The sequence below is a fragment of the Neodiprion lecontei genome, chromosome 6 (genome assembly GCF_021901455.1).
Source record: "Neodiprion lecontei isolate iyNeoLeco1 chromosome 6, iyNeoLeco1.1, whole genome shotgun sequence".
Lineage (NCBI taxonomy): Eukaryota > Metazoa > Arthropoda > Insecta > Hymenoptera > Diprionidae > Neodiprion > Neodiprion lecontei.
This window is the reverse complement of record NC_060265.1, coordinates 2857286-2878203: the sequence shown is the minus strand read 5'-3', so window position 1 is coordinate 2878203 and position 20918 is coordinate 2857286. Positions and strand designations below refer to the sequence as shown.

Genomic DNA, 20918 nt, shown 5'->3' with positions numbered 1-20918 from the left:
CAAATGGGGATACCTTATAGTTTGTAGGGGCTACCATTAGCTAGTAGCAAATAATAATCCATCGGATTGGCATGCGATTTATGTAATAGTTTCAATTCGAGAAGAGGGTATAAAGATGTTATATCATAAGTGATGTTTTCAAAATTTAGGTCGACTATGGATCTTGATCCTATCACTTCCATGTACAGTAATACGTGCGTACGACTGTTATGTCCGATAATGTTAATCGTAAGTACTTGATAGGACGGATATTGTAACGGTAACGATAATAGCTAACTACCCTAGAATTTTGAACAGTTATAGGTAAGGAGAGAAATTTTCATGCGTTTAAATATACGTGAAAACAAACTTTCGTGCTTCGATGACCCCATTCCATAACGTAGACCCATTAAATCTGTACAAAGCCATGCGTATTGACGAAATTATACGCGAACTTTTTGCGCTGAATTTGAACGAAACATACCGGACGTTTTAAGTTTGCCGACGATCGAGATCATCAATGAATGTTCGAATAAGACGTCGTTTCGAGCAATACCGCAGACGGAGCAGGTAATTACGATTTTCTTAATCAACTGCGTTTAAAATTAGACAATTATATTTAACGACGAAAGGTATACAATTTTCTTCGATGTTTGGGTTCGGCACAACGCGTAAGATTGACTAATAATATATTCAACAGCTATTGGCTCGGCGAATCTTGACATTTCTACCAGTGGCATGGTTTCGCGGCACAGCGGCGATTCTGCACGCGAATGTATGTGTACAGCTTATGGGTTATACCCTGATTATAGCAGTTGCCAGTTGATTCTCTCCCACTGATTCTCCGGAGAGACAGCCTGCCCGCGAGTAGTAGGTAGTGGGTGCCGGTTACTCCCCGGTATAAGACAGACTTTTTTAAAGTCAATTGCCTATTGCAGGTGGGATATTTCATTCCACGAGATCGAGACTCTCGACTCTTGAACAATCTTAAAACGTGAGAATTGCAAAAACAAAAAAATTTAAATATCGTGATGAATCAAGATCAATTTCTGTAAACCGCAGTGAATCAAAGTACTAAAAGGTTTTTTGTTCTCTATCACACTGTTATACAGGAGGAATTTCGAAGTACGTAACTCGAAAAAGATGGAATAATAACGGAGAAAATAACAACAATAACAACAATAATAAACCGTGCACTGTTCGATTCGAAAAGCGGAGAGATTTTTCTCTTTTGACTTGTCAATTAAGAGGTGGGGGATTCTGAAGATATTGTGAAAAAATAATTTCACAATGCTCAACGATACGTGACAATGTTTGCAACACGCATACAAGTGACATAGTTTTTGAAAGATAAGATTCGTTGTACAAAAAATCAAATCGTATCTTCTGTTTGATCTGGATGAAGCAACGGACGATAGATGAGATAAAAATTTATGAAACACGCAATAATTACAGTATATATTAAACTCTACCCGGCATCTTTGACCACTCAAAGAGTTACGGAAGCGGCAGTTCTATCATTCCCCCTGCATTGTTGTCAGTCAAAAGGACTGCAATCCACGAGTGAAGGTAAGTCATTATGCCTCGCATTCGCATTAAGTGTTACAAAAAAGAAAGAAAGAAAAAAAGGCGGACGAATCCTTCTTTCCCTCTCCCTCTCTCTCTCTCTCTCTCTCGCTCTCGCTCTCTGTCGCTCTCTACATATTTTTGGATTATTTTCACTTGTGGACCGCGGTTATGAGAGGAAATATATGAAAACATTGATTTTTTAACAGTAAACACCTTTTTATACTCGTATTAATTAATTTTTGATGAATGAATTGAAAACTGCGGTACAAGTTAAATTTTGGAAAATATTGCCGTTTTTTTTTTTTTTTTTTTTTATCCAACGATCAATCGTGAGTTCGCCACCAGCAAATTGTAAAAATTGTATGAAAATATTGAATGTTTTTTTTTTTCACCAACTCATCGACTGGAGAAAAAAATCTGTGCACAGGAAATTTGCAAAAAATTCATTTGGGTGTAAAATGAGATATCCTTCATTTGGATCTGACGAACTGTATAAATATTTTGACGGAAAACGAAAAATAGTAGACCAACACGAATTTTCTGATATTGTTAATAACAATTAGTATTTAAAATTAATAAATACAAATAATCAAACATCTTTCAAACCTTCGTTTTGCCATGTTTTAATTTTAACACGTTCTTGACCTGAAATTCGTTTCGTCTTAATTCGTTGAGTTGGGAATGATCAAAGACAAAGTAAAAAGTTGAAAATAAAATTACACCTGAAAGTATGCAACCTTGCTTTCATATCCGTGATACAGGTCCGCTTCTCTGGACGACTACTAGCTTTATTAAACAATTTTTTATTTTTTTTTTTTGCATAATTTATGTTCACGAATAAATGGAAAACTGCTGGACCAAGATTCAAAATTCTTTCTCTCGTGGATATCGTTGGTACTCAGGAGTAACGTAGGCTATACACACTGTAATGTTTCAATGCGATGAAAGGAGAGTGTAATGTAGGAAAAAAGAAAAAATATGAACTTAATAGAAAACGCGGTGGTTCCTGCAGCTTTTGTGCTCAAAATTCTGACAGTGCTATATTTTAGGTTTTTCCATACAATCCCATACACATATATTTTTTGACTTTTGTCTCTTTCGACAATCTATATTTTAAAATTCTATGAAATAAATTTTCACACGTTTCAAAATTCAATATTGTAATCCTCTTATTTTTTCATCATTACGCATTTTTACTCTATCACTTCGTTCATCTACGACATTTTATTTAAAAATTAACTAATCGTAGTTAAATAATCCGTTAGTACTAAATTGACTGTAAATTACACGTTACTTCATTTCGTCAGATTTTTCGAGCTACTCAAAGCCGCTGATTTTTACACAGATTTATCGTTTTCAATTTTTATTTTCATCCAAATACACCTACACTTATTTGTATTCTCAGACAATCAAGCTTAGATTATAGATCACAAGTTGGCTGCAGATAAACGAACTATTTTGTGAACATTACATATTTATCGTGAATTGAAGAAATTGAACAAAATTTTAAAGTACAATAATCAACCGGTAATGGCGGATAGACACAGCAATGTTGTATAAATAAATTCTATATCTGTATCAGTTTGTTTAATTAGTTATTCATCGTCAACCAAGCGATTTGACCGTGATGTTTAGTAGCCACCTGCCAATCGATAAACCGAAAGTTTCACTTTATACTTGCAGATTTCGTACCGATATACAATATATACGGTCTGCTTATACAACTAATACATAATATATACATATATATGTATATATATATATATTATCGAACCGACCTTCGGTGAGGTAACATAAAATATAAATGACTTGGAAACCGATCAAGCTAGACTTTCGAAAAATGGAGAAAATAAATAAAGAAATATAACATTGATTTACAACAATGCGTGGTGGTACAATTAATTATGTACGTCTAGTAGACGTTAACCGATTGTTCTTGATCATATAAACGTAAGAATATGTAGATGAAAAATAGATCGAGGATCCAGAAATATAGAAGCTCGTAGGCTTTCGCGTATTTTTCAATATAGCGAATCAAGGATATCAACTAAGGTAGCTCGGACCGAACAGCGTGTCGGATCGCAGTGAAGTTAGTAACGTTATCGCAACGATTCGTGCTGAGGAAAAACCGTTATTTCGCGATTTTTGAATTGCCTGAAATTTAGTAAATCGTAATAAAACAAAACACGCTCATATTTCGAAATCTTAGCTACACAAAATTCATTGTAAAATTAAGAAAACGTGCTCCGTTACGATAACGTTGCTAACTTCAACTTGGTCATGTCGGATGGATATTCATTAGCATTTGAATGCCGTATCACTCTCGGCCTTTCGTCGAATCGTCATTAAATTCTTTTGATAACTCATGAAAACACACTTTCTACATTATCGTCGGGCAAATTTTTACGGACAAATAGAGTTTAGTGCCGACTGGTAGGCAAAATTGCCAATGGATCGCATTCCTATGTCGGGAAACATCATCTATGGTCGGAATTGCCGGAGTTATCCGCTTACGTAGTCAGCTGTTATGTTCCCAGGCTGTCAGCCTAGGGTTGGTTAATTCGAATATAATAAACGAAAGGCAAGATTTACTTTATTTACGCGTGAAAGGCAACTGTAGGTATGCTCAGGACTAGTTGTTTCCGAGACTCGTCTTGATTCGATTCAATTTTCATTCAGTAAGAAAATCTTGCTAGCTTTTATCCCACTAACTTACAGCCTAACCACCAAACAATCTGACTTGAGTGACGGTTTACGTCAATAATCAAAAATATTCGATTCTTTAAACGCCATTGAAAAGCGTGAAGAAAATTGGTTTAGTATGGTGGATTTTTCACCATTTTTCAACAATAAGTACAAGTGTCATTACGAGCAAGAACATTTGGCGATAGTTGAAGAGCGATAGCTCTGCTCACATTTTCTTCTTTGTCCCTATTGTTCTTTGTTATTCACGTAGACATGCCTATCTAATCTGCCAATTCTCCCAAGTTTGTTACACTCGATTTCGTACAAAGCGGCGTGTCAGCTTTAGCCATGACCTCTAAAGTCCCTACGCCGGTAAACAAAGTGAAAAACAGGGTTGGTACAGTTTGTTTTTTTTGTCAGTAATTATATCGCAATGTCAATCAGAGATATAGTCGCTATATGAAAGGAAGTCTTGGCGTACTAGTCTTGGGGAGATGCGTGTGTGTAAAAAATGAAATGGGGCATTGGGTGAAAGTACGCTTTGGCTTGGAAGTCAGTTATATTGGATCAGTCTTGTGGAAACTTTGTACTGTGTTGCACATAGGTGGATATGAGTGTTATTCAACTCTCGTTTATACGTCCGTTTTAATGACGTGTTCTCATACGTTCTTATCACATTTATTCGTATCAAGAAACAGAAGAGCTTGAACAAGTTTCCACTATCTTTCACGCCCTGTTGCCCATGCTTTGTCATACTAGAAGCAATAATTCTAAACTCGTGTCGCAGGATGGTGCAGACGGTTTGGATATGGTGCGCAGTGGTTTTAATAGCAAAATTTACGGCTGGACTTGAAAATGGCCTCGTCCGAACCCCACCTATGGGCTGGCTGTCCTGGGAAAGGTTCAGATGCAATACAGACTGCAAAAATGATCCCGACAATTGCATCAGGTAAGTTAACTACAACGCTTCATCAATTTTACAAAGATCGTCGATCCTCTCGATGCTCAGATTTTGGGAATTTTAACAAACGCTACCTTTCCCAAGTTCAAAAATGAATATTCCCAGTATGACAAATCTGGAAATTTATATACGAATAGTGATAATCGTTGATTGTGATCACATTGGACGTGATATGAAAGTATTTTCTCAAGGTTGTAAAGTTATGTCGTCGAACGATCACCTTGAATTGATAAAATAAAAAAAAAGGGTTATTCAATTTATAATGCTGTTTTCTAAGTTTAATTGCTATATAGTAAGGGTATTTCAAAACTGATGATAATCCATATATGCGTACGCGTTATGCTACTTTCGCTTAAATTTACATTTATTGACGTCTTTGGACCACATGGGGCAATATAGCTCTGCCTCTGTTGCTGATTGCATAATAAAAGTGTGCCACAAAACGAATGTTGTGCTATGAAACTCTTTCATGGTTCAGGAAACTAAATATTCAAGTATCCCGTGTGTGAAATCATACATGCCCCAGAAACGCTTTGCCATTGTCAGTCTTTCTTTAATGTTCACCAGAAGCAACACAGACTGGAGTATAATACGAGCATAATGGAAATTTCGCATTCTCGAACCCAAGTGTTAATGCAAAAGAATAAAAAATGTTCACTATTTATGTACCGACTGTGTAGTAGAATATCCGGAGTCAATGGTGATATTTCAATTACAGAGATGGCCTTTTCCGCACAATGACAGATATTGTTATAGCAGAAGGGTACGCGGCAGTTGGATATCAGTATATCAATATCGATGATTGTTGGCTCGAAAGGGAGAGAGGCTTTGATGGTCAGCTTAAGCCTGATAGACAACGTTTTCCTTATGGCATCAAGAATCTGGCTGATTATGTAAGCATTTCGATAGTAAATTGAGGTAGAATTCTAAATCATTCACCAGCGATTGGTGAAACTGGGAAACAAAGAAGAAATAAATACCAGTATTTGATAAGAACCTGTTTGCATAAACTGTTAACTAACAATAAATATAATACCTCAAATTGATTGAGATGTTTTGCAATTTACACAACTGTGTAGCAACTTGCCATTTGCGAAATCTTATTTTAACGATGCACTCGTGAAATAAAATGATAGACAAAAATAAAAACGTATAAAATTTAACAGGTAAACTTTCGTAAATGACACGTAACCACATCGGTATTATAATTATTCAGGTACATTCCAAGGGATTGAAATTTGGCATTTATGAAGATTATGGTAATTACACCTGTGGTGGTTATCCAGGTATTTTGGGTCATTTAGAAGAAGATGCTGCACTCATTGCATCATGGGATGTTGATTACATAAAATTAGATGGTTGCTATGCCCATCCATCAGACATGGATAAAGGTACAAATTCACATTATCGTTTGAATTCGAAGGATATATTTACTGTTTAGAAATGAAGGACATTCAACTAATAAATCATATTTCAGGATATTCTGAATTTGGATACTACTTGAATCGAACAGGAAGACCTATGGTATACTCGTGTAGTTGGCCTGTTTATCAAACTTTTGCAGGCATGAAGGTTTGTTATATTTTTATTGGTCATATAGGGGCATTTATTCGTTACTAAACACAACGTAACAAATGTTGGATTGGTTTGATTTTCAGCCAAACTTCAGTCTTATATCTGATACCTGTAATCTGTGGAGAAATTTCGGTGATATTCAAGATTCATGGGCGAGTATTGAGAGTATAATGGATTATTTTGGGGATAATCAAGATGATATTGCACCAAACGCCGGGCCTGGACACTGGAACGACCCAGATATGCTGATAGTCGGTAACTTTGGGCTTAGCTACGAACAAAGTAAAACGCAAATGGCCTTGTGGGCTATACTAGCAGCGCCGCTATTCATGTCAGTGGATCTTAGGACAATTAGACCAGAATACAAAGCAATTTTACAAAACAAAAAAATAATAGCCGTCGATCAAGATCCCTTGGGAATTCAGGGCCGAAGAATTTACAAGGTAAGTTCTTCGTGTTGCAGCAGCACATGTTTTAGATTGTTTTGAGTTCAACGTGACAAAGCTAGAGCGGAGATTTTTGTATTTTTCCAGCACAAGGGCATCGAAATCTGGGCAAGGCCTATTAGTCCAACTTACCAGAACTACTATTCCTATGCTATTGCATTCATTAATCGCCGAACTGATGGTACCCCATCAGACGTCTCTGTAACATTGAAGGAACTTGGACTAGCGTATCCCGCAGGCTACAGAGTAGAGGTAAGTTTAATTATGCATCCAGTTTCATTTCAAATTTAATAACTTTATGTTTTTTTTGTGATCAACCGATACTATTCGTACTCAACGGGTACTATATTTCTCAAGTAACAACTCATCTTACTAAATGAGAATGAGTCGAGTGTTTTAACTTCTGCAGCTAGACAAAATTTCTATTAGCAGCACCCACTTTGACGTAAATTAATGTTCTGCATTACGAGTACGTAATTATTTATGATTTCAGGACTTGTACGAGGATGTTGATTATGGAACACTAACACCACAAACAAAGATTAAGGTTAAAGTGAACCCTTCGGGAGTTGTGATCCTACGTGCTGATGTAGATTTGGAAGCTGTGTACGCCCAAAATAATTACACCCCCTTTCCGGTTCTGAACCAAGTTTTCAAAGTCAATCAAAATACCTTCAAATGATAAACAACAATTCCAAATTAGATAATACTAATTATTACAATTTATTAGATTTAAGTTTTCAAATAGGAAACGTTACCATGAATTTAAGAATATTTACAACAAGTGAGATAAAGTTTATACATAAATACATTTTTTAATTACTCTGTCATTTTTGTAATATTTTAAGTATTTCCAATTTGGACCAAAAAATTACTCCTGATCTAATAAAGATTTTTACAGTGAGAAGAAAAAAAAGTAATCATTACTGCTCTGAAACATTCAGCCCTAAACGAAAATAATCAAGGTAGCAATCCAGTTTCACCCAATCAAGCTAAGCTGGGCTAATCATGTGCAATAAATATATCCGCATCTTGCGATCCTGAGATCGGGGGGGTTTAACTGAATTTGGTTGTGCGATAGGTGGTTAGCAATTCACGAGTGCAAGGGTAAATGGAAGTATCGATGAAGAGTTATTCGGTAACACCACTGTCTCCAAAAAGTAACGACAGGTGTGTGGGTACGTCAGATGCCAAGTCGGTATCGCAAAATGCATACTTACCAGCTGTCTGTCAATTTTTCTTACACACATACCCCCATACGGTTCAGCACGACTTACAATTGATGAACAATTGAAAAGAGTGAAAGTCAGAGATTAAGGGTAATTTCAAATCATAATCACTTACCCATGGTTCATAGTGACAGTCAGCCCAGCCTGAACACCTAGCTGGAGTATATCCGTGCCGGAATCACCGATTAAATCTCATATTTCTGTTGTGGACACTGAATTTATTCAATATTTGACATCCTTCGTGATGATCGGTATCCATGAATAATAACGTCATTTTGACGCCACTTTATCCCAAAATGATTCGTTCACCGACACGAACGATTGCGATTGACACTTCACGTGGTAATGAATCTTAGCAGCGCAAATCCGCAGCAATTTTCACCGAAAGCGTACGTTAAAATACAGCAACACTCGATAGTATCCCACAAAAACGTTTTTCTATTACACTAATCTGGTAACGAAAATCGAGGGTTATTTGAATAATTTCGTACTCCACCCGAGTTAAGATGATAACGAATAAAAATTAAAGCGGCAGAATTTGTGACATTGTACGCCTTCGCGGTGTCAGTCAAACGATTGGACACCGTATTACTCCCACCACCTAACAAATTATAGGTACGAACCAAAATATTCACTGCTAGTTTATACGTTTCTTCCACTTTAAGTAACTAGTCGTACTTAGGACGTCGGTTGAAAATGTATTACCACACACAACTTAAAGGCTGTATTAATTAACGAGCAGCACGCGAAGATTCGGCGGTTAGATTAATGGCAAGTTATCAAAATTATGTCGCTTCGATCGTTTGTTGATTGTCGATTGTTTAAATTGGAACATCACCACTCACAGATCCCGCCAAAATCCGTGACAAAATTTGATCGATGATGAATAACTTTTAGTATCAACAAAAGAATTTCCCCAGAAATCTTGCCAAGATTGGTTTGGTTTACGTTCAGTACAAATAATATGTAGACAAGTCTAGATGAGACGAAGTCATATTGAGTTATTTATTGCTTCAGGATTTATCAAATTTGAGAATGGTCTAAGCATCCGTTTCGCAAATCCTAACCCAATTCTGACTCGACTTCAACTCAACTCCGACCCAATGACAACTCGGAGCCGGCTCCGAGCAGACCTTAAATTACTGTAAATACGCTAAATTAAATCACTAAAAATTTCAAGCTCACGCCTCATGATCCCAGACTTGACTTTGCACGCATAGTACGTAGAAAAGGAGAGAATAAGAATGCCGTACTCATCAGCATCCACTCTGCAGGATCTGCAACAAACTTCACACACAGCCCATGCCGACGGCGCGAGGAGGGGATTGGAACTCGTGCCGGGATTCTGATGTGCGTAGATGTGCCCGGCGACATAAAAGTGGAATTTAGAGAATTTGAAAACATCTGTCTAGAATTATCGCGGTATTTAATCGACCCAGAATGAAGACTGCATTAATGGTAGCCGAAAAACCGTCCCTTGCCGCATCACTTGCCGGTATATTGAGCAATGGACGGTGCTCTGCTAGAAAAGGTAGGTTAGAAGTCAATTTCATACTTTGAAGATCTGTAACGTAGCCAATAAACGTGTGAACGCCTTTTAACCGTTCATATATTATTCTGTCTTAAATGTCTTAAACACAGGCTTAAATGGCTCATGCTCTGTTCACGAATGGACTGGACCATTCAAATCTGAAACTGTGAATTTTAAAATGACATCTGTCTGCGGGCACGTTATGAGTCTGGATTTCAACGGAAAGTATAATAATTGGGACAAAGTTGATCCTGTAAGTATCAAAAATCTTTTTACTCGGGGCCTTGGGACGCACAGTGAGAATAAATTCATATTTTTGTGAAAATCGTAAATACAGACGTGAAGTTGCTCATGAAAGTTTCCTAAAAATTAGTCTTTGAAATAAAAGAAAAATGATTAGATAAATCAATTTCTGAAAAGTTTTCTCAATGTACGTCATTTAAAAATCATGAAAAGATACACATTGTGTAATATTGTTGAATATTCATTTCCTGTATCAATATTTTAGGTAGAATTATTCTCTTGTCCAACTGAAAAAAAAGAAGCAGTTCCAAAGCTGAAGATTCCTTATTTTCTTGCTAAAGAAGGAGCTAATTGTGATTACTTAATATTATGGTTGGATTGTGACAAGGAAGGTGAAAACATTTGTTACGAAGTTATTTATGCTGTTCAACAAGGACTACACCGAGAGCTGGATCCAAATGTATTTTACCTATTTCATTTATTGGGATAATTTCAGATTAAGAAAAAACATTCTTTGATATCCTCATCTTTATCTAGAACATATGGAGAGCTCATTTTTCGGCCATCACAGAGAAGGATATTAAAGCTGCATTAGCAAATCTCGGTAAACCGAATGAAAATGAAGCACGGAGTGTAGATGCACGGCAAGAACTTGATTTGCGCATTGGATGTGCGTTCACACGTTTTCAAACCAAATTTTTCCAGGTACGAGTCGCTTTTTTTTTCTCCAAACACAAACATGCTAAACGACAATCAATCCATACATTTGATTTGCAAAACTGCAACCAAAGGTGTCATTGGTATATGTCAGGATAATCTTTGAGGCTGTGTCCTGATGAAATTCCAATCATGACGAGCTGAAACAATGATTTGCCAACCAATAATAGCTATTTATTGAAATCATCACTGCATATACTTGAATTACAATCATTTATTTAACAAATTACACTGTATATTCGGTATCTCATACAATACAATGAATATCTACTCTAGGGAAAATATGGAGACTTGGATGCATCGCTCATATCATATGGTCCGTGTCAAACACCAACGCTTGGTTTTTGTGTTCAGAGGCATGACGAAATTCAAACGTTCAAACCAGACCCATACTGGGTTGTTCAGGTACTTTTTTTTTCATTCATTAAAGATTTTATTGTCACAACGATATATTAAATGAGCCACTTTGTTGTCGTTGGAAAAAACGAATGTATTATAGGCTGAAGCATCTATTCGTTTTCCATTATCATATCCGTTCAAAATCTTTTTTTTTGTCTAGGTTACTTTTCTTTTTGTCAGATTTGATACATTTGTTAGTATTCTCAAGCAATGTAATGATGGTAAATTCCATAGTTTTTATACAGAATAAATATTTAATCAATTCTAGACTATAATATCTTTTCTTAAGTAACTCAGGTACAGAACTTCATTTTCATTTTTCATTTTATCACTCCTCTCCTGACATTGAATGTGACTTACAGAAACTTGTACTGTAATGGAGAGCAAATTATCAAACTGAAAACACTCCAGAAAGATTTAGTTGGGTTTACAGTCATAGCATTTGCCAAGTAAAAACATTAATTTCAATCCCCAACAATAACTAAGATGAGCGCTCTTGAAATTAATACCCATGGTTTTCAAACATCAACGTAGTCCATCATAAATTGCATCAGATGAAAGAAGAATTTTTTATAATTTTCCTCAATCTTTTGTCTTTGATTGACTCAAAGTCATCTGAATCGAATTGATCATAATGCTGCAGGTTACCGTGAAATCCTCGGATGGGCAAGATGTTGTATTAAACTGGAATCGAGTAAGATGCTTTGATAAAGAAATTGCTAATATATTTTTGGCCCAAGTTAAGGAATACGCCCATGCTAGGTAATTAAGTACAAACATGTGAGCATCTGAAAGTACAGACTAAATTTAAATGTATTTTGAAACACAATCAATTTTCAGGATAGTGAGCATAATTAGTACAGAAAAATCTAAAACACGACCAATAGCTCTCAACACAGTAGAATTAATGCGAGTTGCTAGCTCTGGATTGGGCATGGGACCACATCATGCCATGCAAATAGCTGAGAGGCTTTATACTCAGGGGTACATTAGTTATCCAAGAACAGAAACGACTTCATATCCAGAAAATTTCGACCTGTTGTAAGCTGTTGCTTTCGTAATATTAATTTAATAATTAATTTACGAAATCATTGAGTTGTAAAGTATCCTAAACATGAAATTATGTTACTCTTTAGAGCAACACTAAAGCAGCAACAAAACAGTTCTGAATGGGGTGAAGATGTACGGAAAATATTATCAACAGGAATGAACAGGCCTAAAAAAGGGCATGATGCTGGTGACCACCCGCCAATTACACCCATGAAAAGTGCATCTAGGAACGAACTTGACGGTGACGCCTGGAGATTATATGATTACATTACGCGTCATTTCATTGCTTCGGTATGGTAATTTGTACTCAAATAATGGTAGAGATTCTTTACAGAGTTTTTGAGAGAAGGAAGAATGGAGTATTCGAAACAAAGAATCTTTTGAAATCACAAAGGAGTTTCATGAAATTTTGAGTGACTGTTACTGATTTTGTAATTCAAAAAAGTATCAATGATGATTTTCACATCACAATGACAGCTAATACAAGTACTGAACAAGATTGCAATGTTCCGTATCTTCAAATCAAACTCAAGAAAAATTCTAATCAATTTTTTCATGTAATTAATCATAATCGATGGCCTCTTGGCTTTTGATTGTAATTGATTGTGAACTGTTTATTCAAAGGTCGCATTCGACTGTAAATATCTGAGCACTACGGTCAAGTTTGAAATTGGAACGGAAATATTTACTGCTGTCGGCAAGACATTGCTAGATCCTGGATATACTACAGTTCTTACGTGGCAGGCATTTGGAGCTAACGAAACTCTTCCAAAATTCACGAGTGGTGAAAACGCCAATATTCACGAAGTTGGTATTACTATTCTTGTCCTTCGGTACTGTGCTCTATGGAAATTACAGCTTAACCTTGTTATTTTTTTTTTTTTTTTTTTAGGTAAAACTACTCGAATGCTATACTCAACCTCCCGATCATCTCACTGAGGCAGAACTCATTTCACTAATGGAAAAGCATGGAATTGGAACTGATGCCTCTATCCCTGTACACATTAACAACATATGCATACGTAATTATGTTACTGTTACAGCAGGCAGAAGGCTCATTCCTACACCGCTGGGTATAGTTTTAGTTCACGGTTATCAAAAAGTAAGTGGGCAATTAGTTGAAAACATAATAGTGAATGTGTGCCAATTTTGTTGTATCTGAAACTTTTTACAGATAGATCCCGAATTGGTTTTACCTACAATGAGGTCCGCAGTTGAAGAACAATTGAATTTAATTGCACAAGGTAGAGCAGACTTCCATGCTGTTTTACTGCATACAGTTGAAATATTTAAGCAAAAGTTCACTTACTTTGTACAAAGTATAGATGGAATGGATCAATTATTTGAAGTCTCATTTTCACCTCTTTCTGCATCCGGTAAATCGCATTCGAGGTATTCAAAACTCATTTTGCTCCGTAAACCTAAATTGTGAATTTGTGAACTTCACGTAATTGATCAATTTAATTTTACGCAGATGTGGAAAGTGTCGACGATATATGAAATACATACAAACGAAACCGTCTCGCATGCACTGCTCTCAGTGTAACGAGACATACAATTTGCCTCAAAATGGAAACATTAGAATCTATAGAGAACTGAAATGCCCGTTGGATGACTTTGAACTGCTCTCATGGTCAACTGGAGCTAAGGGAAAAAGCTATACATTTTGTCCGTATTGTTATAACAACCCTCCATTCAGGTAATACTACAATATTGCAGATCAACTTTAATAATACACGAAATGCGATTTTATGTAATTTATCACAATTATTTTTTGATTGTTATCTCGTATTGAAACAGGGATATGAAACGGGGAATGAGCGGGTGTAATTCTTGCACACATCCAACATGCCCACACGGAATGTATAATAATGGTATCTCCAGTTGTTTAGAATGTGAAACAGGCATTCTAGTACTAGATCCATCAGCAGCACCGAAATGGAAACTCGGTTGCAATCGATGCGACGTTATCATCCATTTGTTCGACGATGCGCACCGAGTTAGTGTAGAATCCGACATCTGCGATTGTGGAGCTCAGCGTGTCACAGTGGAATATAAACAGGTAACACGAAATGTGCCGCACATTGGCAGCAAACCTGACATTTGCTACATTTTGAATTTAGCGGTCTCCGATGCTTAATGGCAGGAAAAATAACTGGGAAGTTGGAAATATTATGCCGAAATTTGAATCGAAACAAAAACCGTCTCTTAGTTATGCTCCCAAGATGAATGTACCTCGTATAATTTAACGCACATTCGCCAACATAAATATTTGACCGAGGATGAAGAAAGCGTATTATTTTTAACAAGAATAAACATTGGTTCAATTTCGTTCTTCGTATTCACCACATATAATGTGTGTAAGCTACTCATTGCATATACTGGATAATTGACATTCGTTTTTCTCTATCATTTCTGATGAAAGTTAACAAAAAACGTGTTAAAACGTTAGCAAGTTGAGAATCAGAGAATGAATAATGTGCCATCTTCTTCTCTGCCAAAATATTTTTCAGTTATTTTCAGTCTTTAAAGTCACAATTATTCTATATTAAGAAGATCTACAAGGTTTGATTAATTTTTATTTATTTCAGGACAAAAGTAAGCTACCTAATGAAACAACGGAGTTGACAGGATGCGTTTTTTGCACACCAGCTTTTGTTGCACTTGTCGAAAAATACAGAGCTGTTGCGTCTAGGCCAGTTACAGGCCGGTCACGGGGACACAGCAGGGGTCGTGGTCGAGGCAAACCCCGTCCTCCCAAAGATAGGATGGCGCAGCTGGCAGCCTACTTTGTGTAACAAATTGTTGCAAAAGAATAATAGCCTGATTCCATCTGGTTGGAGGGTACTTGATACCTGAACGCTAAATAGAAAAACATTTTTCGGGGGTACCAAAATTTGGAATAGAGAAGATGCCCAACTTTTAACAACGACACATCATTGTCAGGTAGGACCTTGATTGATCTTCAGGCTGAGCGAAGCCAGGTTACTTTCATTTGAATCAGGAGTCTTTCAGCTATTTATCTATTTTCTCAGATCGATGAATTTTAACATTACCCTTAGGTATTAATCTCGCTGTACGCAACACGACATAGAACTCGAAACTTTTTTTTTTACTATATTCTGATAGTAATTTATTTATGTTAGGTTCAGCTTTCACACCATAACAAACGATTTGTAGATCAATAATATACGAGTATCTAGACAGATACATATTAATATTGCCATGAATGAAATTGAAAATATATGCTGCTTAGGTAGAGTTTACTTTATTTTCAGTGCAATTTTTACAACGTTGCTGATAACGTTTCAACAATTCGCTTTAAGATCGGAAGTTATTTAATAATTTAAAGTTTCGGTAATAAAAGAATGTCTGAGATATGAATTGTTTAACTGTATTGCCAATGATTCCCGACTCCACCCTATCTTCGTCAAAGCAGCCGGAATCGTAATTTCGATTTAACTTCGAGTAAGCTTCCGTTGGGATATCATCTCTATATACACTAGCTCGTTGGTTCGTTCTACCGTAATATCTGGGTAACGTTCCCGTTCGAGTACCCCTCGAGTTCTTAAGATATTTCATTGTCAGTTTATGCTCGCGGTAATGCTTTTGTCCCAGTTTTCGTTCTACGGTAAAATCAATTTTGGTCTTTGCAAGTGTTGCAACGCGTATGAGTCAGCTGCGCCGGGTCACAGCGGGGTGGAACAGCGAGAGCTAGCTGTACTCGACCCGTGTCGCAATTTCGAATCTTCGTAGACCAGGATTTCTGATTCATACGTATAACGTGTTACCGTGTATGTGCGCATGTGAAAATTTTCTAACATCAATTAATCGCTTCGAGTTAAATGGCGACGATACGGCATATAATTAGAACATTATCAAGGGCGAAAAGCAGGGGTCAATTCCTGGAGCCGACGTGTAAAAAGTCGGTCGCACGCGGGTCGCGTCCGAGGATTTCCGATGACCCAAAGACTAATTCCTAAATGTACACTTCGCTGCAGTGATTCTGAGCAGTTATTTTTCGACGAGTCTGTTACGTTGGTAATGCCGAATCACTCAGCTTGCAACGCCACCGCCGGCGTCCCGCAATGCAAGCTCATTATCAATATCTATAAACATAACTGTCGCTTGTTTGTATTTTTGGGCAGCGTTCTGTGCACTGATCTACAGAGATCAATAGTTCTATGCATCGTGTCCAGTGGTCCTGGAAATATTCTTGAATTTTTTTTGTGTCCTGGAAATATCGTATTTTTAAGCTCTGCTGCGAATGATATATTTAGGCCGTGTTCGAAAATTGACTGACAGTACTGTCAGCAATCTTTTATCTCTTTTGCGCTGCCGAGTTCATGGACAGCTCTGTCTCTGTCCCAGGGAATTTTTAGTACTGACAGTCAATTTACGAACACGGCCTTATTTGTGTTCACTGAGTAACTATTTTTAAAAAGTGTATTCCCCAGTGTTGCTAAGTCAGTAGTTTTTCCATTAAATCTGGTTGTTTTTATTCTGGGACGGTAGAAAAAATTCACTTTTAGTGGTTAGTAGATTTTGTCAGTGGTATGGTTGGTCATCAGTTTTTACACGTTTTAATTCCTTAATCATCAGATTACAGCATAAAAGTAAATCTTTTTTCCTTTTTTTCTTATGGATGTTACAATTTATATCAATAATAAATATTCGTGTTCTAATAACAGTAAAGTTTATTTGTTTTTTCTTTTTTTATTCGATTTTATTAGCGGTATATTGACGTCCAATGCTAATGTTATATTACCATGTATTATAAAGTAATAATTAGATCCAAATTCTATTATAGATGTTCATGTAATACATACAAATAAGATAATTATTTTTAGGCAAATATTCGCGCGTTAAATTGAAATAAAATTTTTAATACAGTCCACCAGGGGCAAGTTTAGTGGTTTTTCAGTGGAATTGATTGGTCGTCTTAGTGGGAGAGAATTCAGAGTGTTAGCAACACTGGGATTCCCGTCTGGAATCGCATTTTTCATTTTACTCTATCAACATGTGTAGTAGAAATAACGTACGAGTATATCTCGTACGTCGCGTCGATTATGTACAGTGCCCTTTGCATTCGTATATCAAAGTGACTTTTCATTACCGAGGGGGCAACAATATTCTAGCGTTACGAAAATGAGAACCGCGTAAGGGGAATGACTAGTTACGAGGTGGTCCAGATTTGAATTTTGACGATGAAAATCAGTTGGCCGAATTCGACAGTCCGGAAATAAACGCCGAGTAGAGAGGACGTACGAGAATCGCGCTCCGCAGATTTTGAGTTGGTCCTCTACCTTCTGGATCCTACGCTCTAGCCCCGCTACCTGATGAATCACGACTTTCAGGACTAGCCCTCCGTAGTTCCGGCTGTCCAGGTCCTTTACCTGGTGAAGCTCGACTTTCAGGACTAGCGCTCCGTAATACCTGCGCTCTAGGTCCTCTACCTGCTAAATTTTGACTTCCCGGACTACCGCTCCGTATTTTCTGCGCTCTAGGTCCTCTATCTTCGTGAGCCTTAATTTCCAGGACTCGCGCTCCGTAGTTCCCGTTGTCCAGGTCCTATTTTTTGTTTTTTATTTCTCCCGAATGTCCTGAAAATTTAATGCCCCTGAATTTGTTATGGATTTTCTCCCGGGCACCGAGCTATCGTTACATTTTGTCCACAAATAATTTATCCAGTTCCGCGGCCGGCCGGCGGTGGCGCTGCGGGTTGATTCGGCATTGCCAACGTAACCGTCTCGTCGATGAAATCAGTTGTCTCAGAATCGGTGCGACCAAGTGTACATACATATCGCAACGAGATGGTGACGAAGCAGCGGCGGTAACGTTCCCCTTCTCAAACGTAGCAGGGGCGCTTGATGACGTCAGACGCGGGAAACGTCGATGGTCGGGTACGATGCGTCGCGTGCCGCTCGCGGAGAGAGCGAAAATCCCGAGTTGAACGACTGCCCGGAGTCGCGACTACCGTCCGCAACTCTTGATCGTTCAGCGTTCTATCGCTCAGGGTACGCATAATGTATACAGCTGCGTACAGCTCGGATGGCGGTGGGGCGATTAGAATCGAGAGCCCGCGCTCACAAGCGTAGTTCGCTCGGCCGTCAGTCAAAGAGTCGGTCGGTTCTCCGCAGGAATAGTTCGCGGTAGCGGACGGAGCAAGCTGCAAGCAGACGCGCTATTCCCATTCCTTCGGCTTCCAGCCTCCAGCGTCTCTCCGTATTTCACAGAGCACACGCGCCCGCGCCCAGTAGCCTCGCGACAAGAGGGTGAAACGGCGTCGGCGGCGGTGGCGGTTATCTTTTATTTTTTTGCATACTTAGTTGTGGGTGGCGCCGCACAGTCGTTTCATTCCGACTTGGCGTCAGCTCGTGTCGGTCGTTCGTCGTTTGCATCGTCGGTGACTGACGCGTGTTGGGACATACTTATAATGCCGCCGAACGAGGGTAACAGGGCCATGGAATTATCCTCGTCGCGAGTGATAATACACGCGTGAACACGCTGATGCGTGCATGCGTGCGTGCGTGCGTGCGTGCATGCGTGCCTATGTGCCGCCGTGTGATGCATTCGGTGTGCGGTGGTAGAAGGTAGTGGCTGCAGGCGAGGAGGAGGACAGGAGTCGTCCGTCCCCTTCTGGAGCGAGGCCGGCGTCCGGCAGCATGAGCCCACGGCGCTCGGCTGCAGCTGTCACTTTTATACTTTCGTTGTTATTGTTATTATCACTGTTGTTGTCGATCGGCAATAACGGATGCTCGGCTCATTCGGAGCGCACGGCACCCTCGCAGGTTTCCCTGGATCGCTGCAACGCCACCGCTGACGGTAGAGAGTTTCTCTGCCGTGGGGTGGGTTTCGACACGATACACGAACCGCTCGGATCAGCAACCCTTTCGCACTCCGTCAACCTCACCAAGATGTAAGTCGCTTCTGTAATCTAATTACACCGAACTCGTTTCGTACGAAATCACCTCCCTCTTCCAATCCTCTTCCTCCTAGTCTAACTACACACGCATCAACCTCTAATTCCCGCCTTATTTTGTATCAACTACTCGACTCCCCGACGGGATCTGCAAGATTGCGACTCACTTCGAGACCTTTATTAATTAATTCCCGGCGTTTTCCTTTACTTGAAAGCTTAACCATATCCGTAAAGCATACGTGCACGCGTATCGTTCTACGCATGTGTGTATCTATGTGGTACGCATGCACATACGTGTGAATCGAATGCGGCGAAGCTGAGCCCCGAGATTCGCTACGAATGCACCTACGGGACTACTTTGGATCCCGGTCTAACTTTACTCCCCGATTTCTGTAGCCTTACAGCGGGAGGTCAGAGTTGGGTCAAAGGGTCGTAGACCCCCCCGGAAGCCTCAGGTACATTACAAATTAATAACCGGCTGCTACCGACGCTGCTCAGAAATTGTTTCGACTCCCTCGAGATTTTCCTTAGATTTTTGCTTCGTCTACTCCATACCGACTTTTCACGGTTTTACACCGCGGCAACACGGCAGGCAAAGACTCACCACCGATCGTTAACGATTTTTCAAACCGTTATATTTACCTTCAGATCTACGCTCACGGGGAGAGTACACAATTCACCGCATTAAAAAGGGATCGATCAATAATCTTATTCCACGCGGTAGCACGCGCTGTGTTATTAATCATCCCTCGCAAGTCTTGCAGTGAATTTATTATGCGTCGTGCGAATATTAGCACAAAAACATTCTGCGTAAAGAAATCTGTGTGTTTGTGTGCGTGTGTAGTTTAGATTAGGTAGGGTCCTTCCTATTGTGTGTTGGCCGGGAGATATAAAGAAGTAAATTGAGAAAAAAAGGGACAGAAGAGTCCGCATTTAGGAACAACTCGCACGGGGTTTCGCGTATTATAGTTATAACATAGCCGGGCCAACGGAAGGTCGGAAGCAACTCGCGAGATGTTTTATGATATTTTTTATACGCTGCCAGACCTCCCGCACGTGTAAATATAGGTATAGTTACGATCGGAGTAAAGTAAGGTCCATTATTCGCTGGTAGGCTCTTCCATTCGTGGATACACTTGTGCTAATCCCTTCTCGCTACTAGATTTATTGCCCAAGGGAGTTTAGCCGGTTTTCGCCCCGCATGCCGTAAAGTTATCCTGTATTATCGATCGGACAATCTTTTTCACTCCACGAATTCTCTCGTCGTGCTTATCCGCGAACCATAATTAGGCAACCGTATAGAAACTGTGACACACACACCTTTCCGTGTGCATGGCTTATATTACAGCCCCGATCTTATTCGTAAGAATTTTTATTGTTCTCTTTTGCATTAATGAGACTCAAGTTAGTAACGTTATTGCAACGATTAATGTTTCGGAAATGTCGGAAGTTCAGTAAAGCATAATCGCTTTGCAAAGGCAAGGTTTCAAATCCTTGTAAGTCTACTTTTTATACCGTACCTACTTATCTTTTATTATACACCATAGGGGGGAAAAATGGAAAAATATATGTCTGATTCCAGGAATAACCGAAATATTCCAACGGCGTATAA

The 20918-nt window shown here is 38.7% G+C and overlaps 4 protein-coding genes across 13 annotated transcripts in view; 3 read left to right on the top strand and 1 right to left on the bottom strand.

The window, feature by feature from the left end:
- The window catches only part of LOC107222643, a 28328-nt gene extending 19081 nt beyond the window's left edge, over positions 1 to 9247 (bottom strand). For both annotated transcript variants that reach the window (XM_046743706.1, XM_046743707.1), the window contains exon 1: positions 8560 to 9247. The gene's annotated coding sequence lies outside the window, so the exon portion shown is untranslated. The remainder of the gene's footprint in view (positions 1 to 8559) is intronic.
- LOC107222644 (alpha-N-acetylgalactosaminidase) lies at positions 842 to 8107 on the top strand. Of its 8 annotated transcripts, none has more exons than XM_046743710.1 (9): positions 842 to 973; positions 1092 to 1548; positions 5021 to 5182; positions 5913 to 6087; positions 6411 to 6585; positions 6672 to 6766; positions 6853 to 7212; positions 7303 to 7467; positions 7709 to 8107. In XM_046743710.1, exons 3-9 carry the CDS (start codon positions 5022 to 5024, stop codon positions 7895 to 7897), a joined length of 1320 nt encoding a protein of 439 aa, XP_046599666.1. In that variant the 5' UTR covers positions 842 to 973; positions 1092 to 1548; position 5021; the 3' UTR covers positions 7898 to 8107. The 8 variants fall into 8 exon arrangements, with proteins under 8 accessions (XP_046599666.1, XP_015517575.1, XP_046599667.1 ...); XM_046743711.1 differs by having other exon boundaries at positions 853 to 917; XM_015662089.2 differs by having other exon boundaries at positions 844 to 1548.
- Positions 9248 to 9710: 463 nt separating the features above from the next.
- LOC107222638 (DNA topoisomerase 3-beta-1) lies at positions 9711 to 15768 on the top strand. Its single transcript, XM_015662078.2, has 14 exons — positions 9711 to 9975; positions 10086 to 10228; positions 10484 to 10678; positions 10756 to 10923; positions 11212 to 11340; positions 11978 to 12096; positions 12175 to 12375; positions 12471 to 12675; positions 13009 to 13191; positions 13277 to 13486; positions 13559 to 13776; positions 13859 to 14083; positions 14185 to 14446; positions 14976 to 15768. Exons 1-14 carry the CDS (start codon positions 9885 to 9887, stop codon positions 15180 to 15182), a joined length of 2556 nt encoding a protein of 851 aa, XP_015517564.1. The 5' UTR covers positions 9711 to 9884; the 3' UTR covers positions 15183 to 15768.
- A 2753-nt stretch (positions 15769 to 18521) lies between these two features.
- Positions 18522 to 20918, top strand: part of LOC107222637 (lutropin-choriogonadotropic hormone receptor) — a 19953-nt gene continuing 17556 nt past the window's right edge. Inside the window, exon 1 of one of the 2 annotated variants that reach the window (XM_015662076.2) lies at positions 18522 to 19303. In XM_015662076.2, coding sequence (XP_015517562.2) covers positions 19050 to 19303 — 254 coding nt within the window. In that variant the 5' untranslated portion in view covers positions 18522 to 19049. The remainder of the gene's footprint in view (positions 19304 to 20918) is intronic. The other variant, XM_046743684.1, reaches the window with a different exon arrangement.